Source organism: Lygodium microphyllum, chromosome 19, assembly GCF_053477565.2.
Source record: "Lygodium microphyllum isolate KBCC chromosome 19, Lygodium_microphyllum_v1.1.10, whole genome shotgun sequence".
NCBI classification, from domain to species: domain Eukaryota; kingdom Viridiplantae; phylum Streptophyta; class Polypodiopsida; order Schizaeales; family Lygodiaceae; genus Lygodium; species Lygodium microphyllum.
Window position 1 is genome coordinate 50,386,518 of NC_141153.1, and position 6,238 is coordinate 50,392,755.

The 6,238-nt window shown below is 38.5% G+C and overlaps 1 protein-coding gene across 1 annotated transcript in view; it reads right to left on the minus strand.

Moving 5' to 3' along the window:
• LOC148019856 (uncharacterized) overlaps window positions 1-5,598 on the minus strand; it is a 46,371-nt gene extending 40,773 nt beyond the window's left edge. The window contains exon 1 of the mRNA XM_087700054.1: window positions 5,256-5,598. Within this exon, the coding sequence (XP_087556180.1) occupies window positions 5,256-5,475 (220 nt within the window). The 5' untranslated portion in view covers window positions 5,476-5,598. The remainder of the gene's footprint in view (window positions 1-5,255) is intronic.
• Window positions 5,599-6,238: the final 640 nt, after the last annotated feature.

The window sequence follows — 6,238 nt, forward strand, 5'->3', positions numbered from 1 at the left end:
CATTGTCATCTACTATGACAACCAGAGTGTCATAGCACCAGTTGGTAACTCAATAATCACACCACAAACACAATAGGTTGGAGTCCACTTCCATTTCATCAAAGAGTAAATTGAGCCTAGCACTATCCGCCTAGAGTTTGTGTCTTCATCTAAGAATTTTACAGACATTTGGACCAAGGTGGTCAACCGATCGATTCTTCACATTGCTAACTAGGATCAGTATGGATGCACCCTCCCCTACTTCTTCAGACTAACAAGAAGAAGGTGATTCTCTCTAACTTTTCCTTCCACATTGAGCGGGGGGCTTCAGATTATTTACAGCCTTCATCTCCCTATTATTCATATAGGCGGCTATAACCTACCCTCTACAGTTTGCATTTTCAGTTTATTTTTATCCGAAACTTTGCATTTAGGACTGCATTGCTGTCACCATCAATAGACACCTGTTTTTTCGAGTTTGCTAAGCCCTTTCTAATGCCGCCCACCCTTCAAACGTCATCTTGGTACTGCGTTTGATGCTTCTCTTCTACCACTTGGCCTATTTGAAGCTCTCCAATGCTAGGTTTTACTGATCACAACCTTTGCCAACTACCACATCATATCATTCTATGTGTTTGCAATCTTCTATCTATCTTCTACCCATTTGTCTTACTGATCCAACATCTTACTACTACTTATGCTCTATTAGACACATTCAAAGGTTGCCTTACTACACTTCAGAATCCATCAAAGTAGGTCTGCCTCGATCCTCAAGACATGAAAGTTTGGGAGTCAATATTCTTTACTGCAGCAAACACGCATTCAGAGGCTGCCTTGCTGCATTTCAGGATCCATCAGAGTAGGTCTGCCCCAATCCTCAAGACATGGGAGTTTGGGAGTTAATATTCTTCACTGCATAGTGTGTTTGTTCAATTGAGCATTGTATTATAAAACCGACCTTCCTTCTTGGATAGGGTGGTAGAACCTCATCAAGCACTTAATTACAACAATAAATAATAATTAAGCATAAACTAAAATGCACACAAGTTTCTTAAAAATCTTGGACAATAGACACCCTATTAGCCCCAAATTTGGCGCCCCTTTCAATATTTATTTAACTTCAATTGCCAATGGATCGATTACAAGCCAAGATTCTCCAATCTCCTTCACTAACCCAGAAGCTCCTTGCTATACAAACAATCAGCAAGCAATATGGGCCAATTTCACACAAGACCTGCACAAATGGAACCACCAACTAGCTGAATGCTACTCCAATTCACAATCGATAGCCTGGCATCTGAAATCCCTGTCAATACAACAAATAGCATGTGCATTTCAGTGTGCAATGTCTTATTTTGTTGGCACAAGTCCCAAGGGCACTGCTAAACCCTAATTTCTACAAAAATTTAGGGTTTACAACAGAGATCCCTCTATTATCCACCAAATTTGGCTAAGATCTATTCAAAATGGGTGAGAAATGTTAAAATCTCTTGAGAAATGGTTAGAAAGGGTGAGAGAAAGCCAAGATGAGAAAGAAATTTAATTTTCTTCGAGAGAAAATCCCAGAATCTACATGCTTCCTACTCCAACTTACATTTAATGCAGTCAACTACTACTGCTAGGCACCTCCAAAATGCTATCACCTAATCAGCAATGCTTTTGCCAATCCTTGGAAGGTGTCTCCATGCTATCCCAAGAGACACCTTGCTATCCCCTACCTACTGAGACTTCCAAATCGCTATCTTTTGTAGCAAATTGTTGTTCTTTAATCAGAAAATGGACCAACAACTCCCTCTCTCTCTCCCCCAAGCTGTAAACTAACCGAATGGCTAAGACCCAACCTCCAAAAATATTCTCTCAATTTGCATGGGCATTTTTGCCAAGTGGTAGCCTTCTAAACCCATTTTTCAACATTATCCATCCATTTAATTAATTTTTAGAGTTAAAGAATCCTGAAAATTAATTTTAATTTTTTTTATCTTGCCCAAAATTAAATGTGCTAATCCATAATTAAATTGGCTAGGCCATTTGCAACCTAGAGTGGTCTCCAACCTCTATTGACCCTTAGACTAGCACTAATTAATTAATTAATTAATGCTAGTCCCTAGTGTCACTATTGATACTTACTGGCCAAACAGCTGTCCTATGGTCAAAACTAACAACAAGTGACCATCAAAATCAAGTTGGCATAAATTATCGCAACTTTTGCATGTGACACCCACTGTAACCTTGGGGTCCTTGGCCTATTACCATGAAACAACTACAATGTGCATCACATGTGCTGAACAACCTTATGCATTTGATTAATATCTTAATCGAATGTTATCAACAAGATTAGAACATCTCAAAATTTCATATTCCCGTGACGGTATTCAATTTAGAATTCATTAATTACTATTCACTGGATTCATTGTCTCTGTGTTACCCTAAACCTAACTTTGTTTCTTTATCAATCTGTGGATTTGTTGTACGATTGTTTTTTGGTGTTTTCTATGGTAGAGTATTTCTTTACACACCCTTGCTTCCACCTATCAGCCACTACTCCATTTGCTCTACCAACCTTTTGTTATTGTACAGACCATGCTAAGAAACATTACCTCTTGGACACTCTATTCGCTACATTTTCACATATTTACGCTATTGCAACCTTTGTAGGTCATCCAAACAATTGTGTTTTCGCCTCCAAAGGCTATGTTTCCTACTGCTCACTTCCTCAAGACTACTATAACTATCGTCTTCTTCTACAACTACAGTGGGATCCTCTAAAATCGCATCTTTGGTGGTGTGCTACTTCGAGATCATCTAGAGGTTATTTCTATCACTCCCTTGACTCATCCCATTCCTAGAGAGACAATGGTTTGAGTTTTTCTCCACTCTTTAGATATATATTATGTTATTTAGTTCAAGTTATATCTTCACTCTACACATTTATATTTTGAGTTATCTTGACTTCTCTTTGAGTTAAGTTGTTTTAGTCAAGTACATGCATTGTGTTTCCTCTACAAACCCTAAGGTGTTTTAAAACAAGCCTTCCTTCTCGACAAGGGTGATAAATAACCTCATTAAGTACACGAATTACAAAGCACAAAATACACAAATCTGAAAATACACACTTTACCACTCGATCTTGGACAAAGGACACCCTGTTGACCCCAAAACCACCACCCCTTGCAATATTTCTTTAACTCGTATTGTTAAAGGTTGAACTACACACATCCAACTTGATCTCCTTTAATCTTCAACATATCTTGCTGTCCATAGCAACCGATAAGCCTTCAAACCAGTTTGCCCCTTGCTTTACATGGGGATTGGCCTTCAGTTGCTCCTTGAAATATAAATTCTGCCACAAAATTAATGTTGATTGGTTGACCTCTTGAAATTCTCTAAAATCCTTCATTGCATACTAGACATAAATCCTTCATTGCATACTAGACATAGTTGGTGGTCAAGTAGTTCCATCTCACACACAAACCTATCTTTGCTATTACTTTATATACTTCAATCTTAAAGTAGCTATTAGCAATTCTATCTAATGCATTAAATGCTTATGCATACCATTTAATGATTTATTAGCTTTATATCTTCTTGATGATTGGTATTGCATTGTAGCCATCTTTTTTTCCCTAAGATAAAACACACAGTCAAATCTCACAAGGGAATAATGCCTTTTCAAATATTAGCCAAAAGAGCAAGTGAGAGCAACACACAATCAAATCTCACAAGGGAGTAATGCCTTTCCAAATATTTGCCAAAAGAGCAGGTGACAACAACAGTAGCATTTTTCCTATGCACAAATAGGTAGCTCAAAAGGCAAATGACTAGCAAAGCTTGATCAAATTGAGACCACCCTATTTGGTGATCCTACCAAGGAGGAGAGCCAACCAAGTGATCAATGATCAAGAGCTCGAACTTACACATACATGCCATGTGAATATAGGTGCCCAACCAAGCGATGGACCTAGTGAGTCTTTAACCCACAACCTCAAAATTAAGAGCTAAACTGTTAACCACTAGGCTATCACTTCTAGGGCCATATTCTAGCAACCTTGACTACATGAGGGTTGGAATAATCAAATCATCAACATAACTAATGTTGCACCATTCATAGAAATATGAAATATACATAATGTTTCAAAATATTTTGTGCTTTTAAAACATACTTTTATTGTGACACGTATAAAACATTTTTTAAGATATACTTTCTGGCATTTTTACTCTAAAACTCTTACATGTTGTAGCCTATTTGAAAGGCCAAGCATACTTTGGATTAATAAGTAGTTATAAGTGAGTCAGCTTGACCATGAATCATAATCCATTGATTAGCTAGTACTACTAATCTATTGATTAGTTAGTACTACGGGATACGGTACCCTTGTGATTTATAAACCTTACAAGTTACTACCCAATGTCTTTGAAGTCTAAATTAGAGACTAGCGTTTCTTGAGTCAAGTCCAAATGCATTTTCTAAGTTCTCATGAAAAGTTAATATAAGTTCAAGACTAACCGAGTGGTTTTCTCATGTTTTCAATTAATGTATCACTTAAATATTGTATCTATTATGTTTGTCCAAAACTTGTTCCTTACTGTTTCTAAATTTCCAAGGAAAAGTTTGCTACATATGAAACCTCCTTTTTCTAAACCTCCCAGCTACAATGGAAATAAAGAATAATGAAACGGTGGTGCCACAACCAAGAACCGGGAGCCACATACTCTCATGATGAGAGCATTCAGAAATTGCTTTTGGTAAGCTGCATCGGGTTCTCTCTCAGTTTTTGCACCTAAAGGTGATAAAAATTATAAAGGGTACAAGGTGACAGAAGTTTGAAACCACTAGGATGTGAGTTAAGGCATTTTGTGGAACTATGATTGTTGCTACCAAGTTATTATCTTCTTGTGTGTGTCTCCAGAAAGAAAGAGAGAAAGAAGGGACACAGTAATGATTTTTAATGACCCTCTGATATAGAGAGGACTAACTAAATCTTTGCAATCAGAAATCCAATATCCGTTGCCGTGACCAAGCTTAATATCCAAAACGTGGTTTTGTTTTCTCATGTGAAGATGTGTGTGTGTGTGTGTGTGTGTGTGTGTGTGTGTGTGTGTGTGTGTTACAAGGCTTTCTTTAGCAACTTGACTGCAATCTCAAAGGCATGACAGCCATTAGGGCTTTACTTACAAACCATGGTTAAAGTGTCACATGGTAAAAGGCAGGAATATGAGAAGTATGGAAGACTTGGAAGTTCCACAAATCAAGCTGGAGAAAATCAGCTAAGACATACCTGCAGCAGACTCTGTCAAGACGGAAAGAAGTGATATGCCAAGGCCCAGAGCTGCCACTTCCCTGCGCACAAAAGAGACAGCAGGTGGGGCCATTTGACGAGAGCGCTCCTCGTTATTGTAATGGGAGGCAGAAGCTCTGATTGAGCAGAGATTGCCTTCCTTCCCGCGCAATTTTCCTGACAGAAAGGGAGGCGTCTGGAGTAAAGATAAGGAAGCCATGGCTGCAAAAACTCTCTCGCGCTCTTTCTGTTTCCTTTATCGCTGGGCACTCTATTTGTTTTCTTTACTGGCCCGCCAGTATGGTTTGCAAGTCTCATTGAGCCATGTGAACTCACCCTCGTCCAGTACGTCTAAGAGCCTCGCCACGTACAGGTCAATTGACGACGAGTGATGTTCACTTTGCTTTGTTTCGGCCACACTTATGTAAAAGCTATGGTAGACCCAATCTAGATGGCAATGCCATATATATATATATATATATATATATATATATAGATATAGAGAGAGAGAGAGAGAGAGAGAGAGATGAACTCTATGAATGGAAGAGGGAGAGCATGCATATGTCCTAAAGACCATCTACCACGTTTGCAAAGTAAGCTCAGTTAATGGACTTCGAAGAGTCCCCTCTTTTCCATCGTATAATTCAATGCCAATGGGGTGCATGCAAGTTAAGGTTAACTATGTCAACTAGCCAATTGACTTGTATGTGTCCCCTGACTCTAAGGCATGTGAACCTACTCTCATCTAGTGTGCTTCAACTTCGCAGTGCTACATTGTAATGCCATGACATGTGCAAGTCCATTTGAGTCAAGTTGATCAACTTAAAAGAGCCAAGATTTGTGCATGATTTTCACATGATCACACGAACACTAGGGATTATTGATTATAATATTGTGAAACCCATGCCAAGGAAGAGCACCTTGGAAATAAACCTATAATTAGCACCCCAACTCCTTTATACTTGTGTGACATTAAAGTGCAC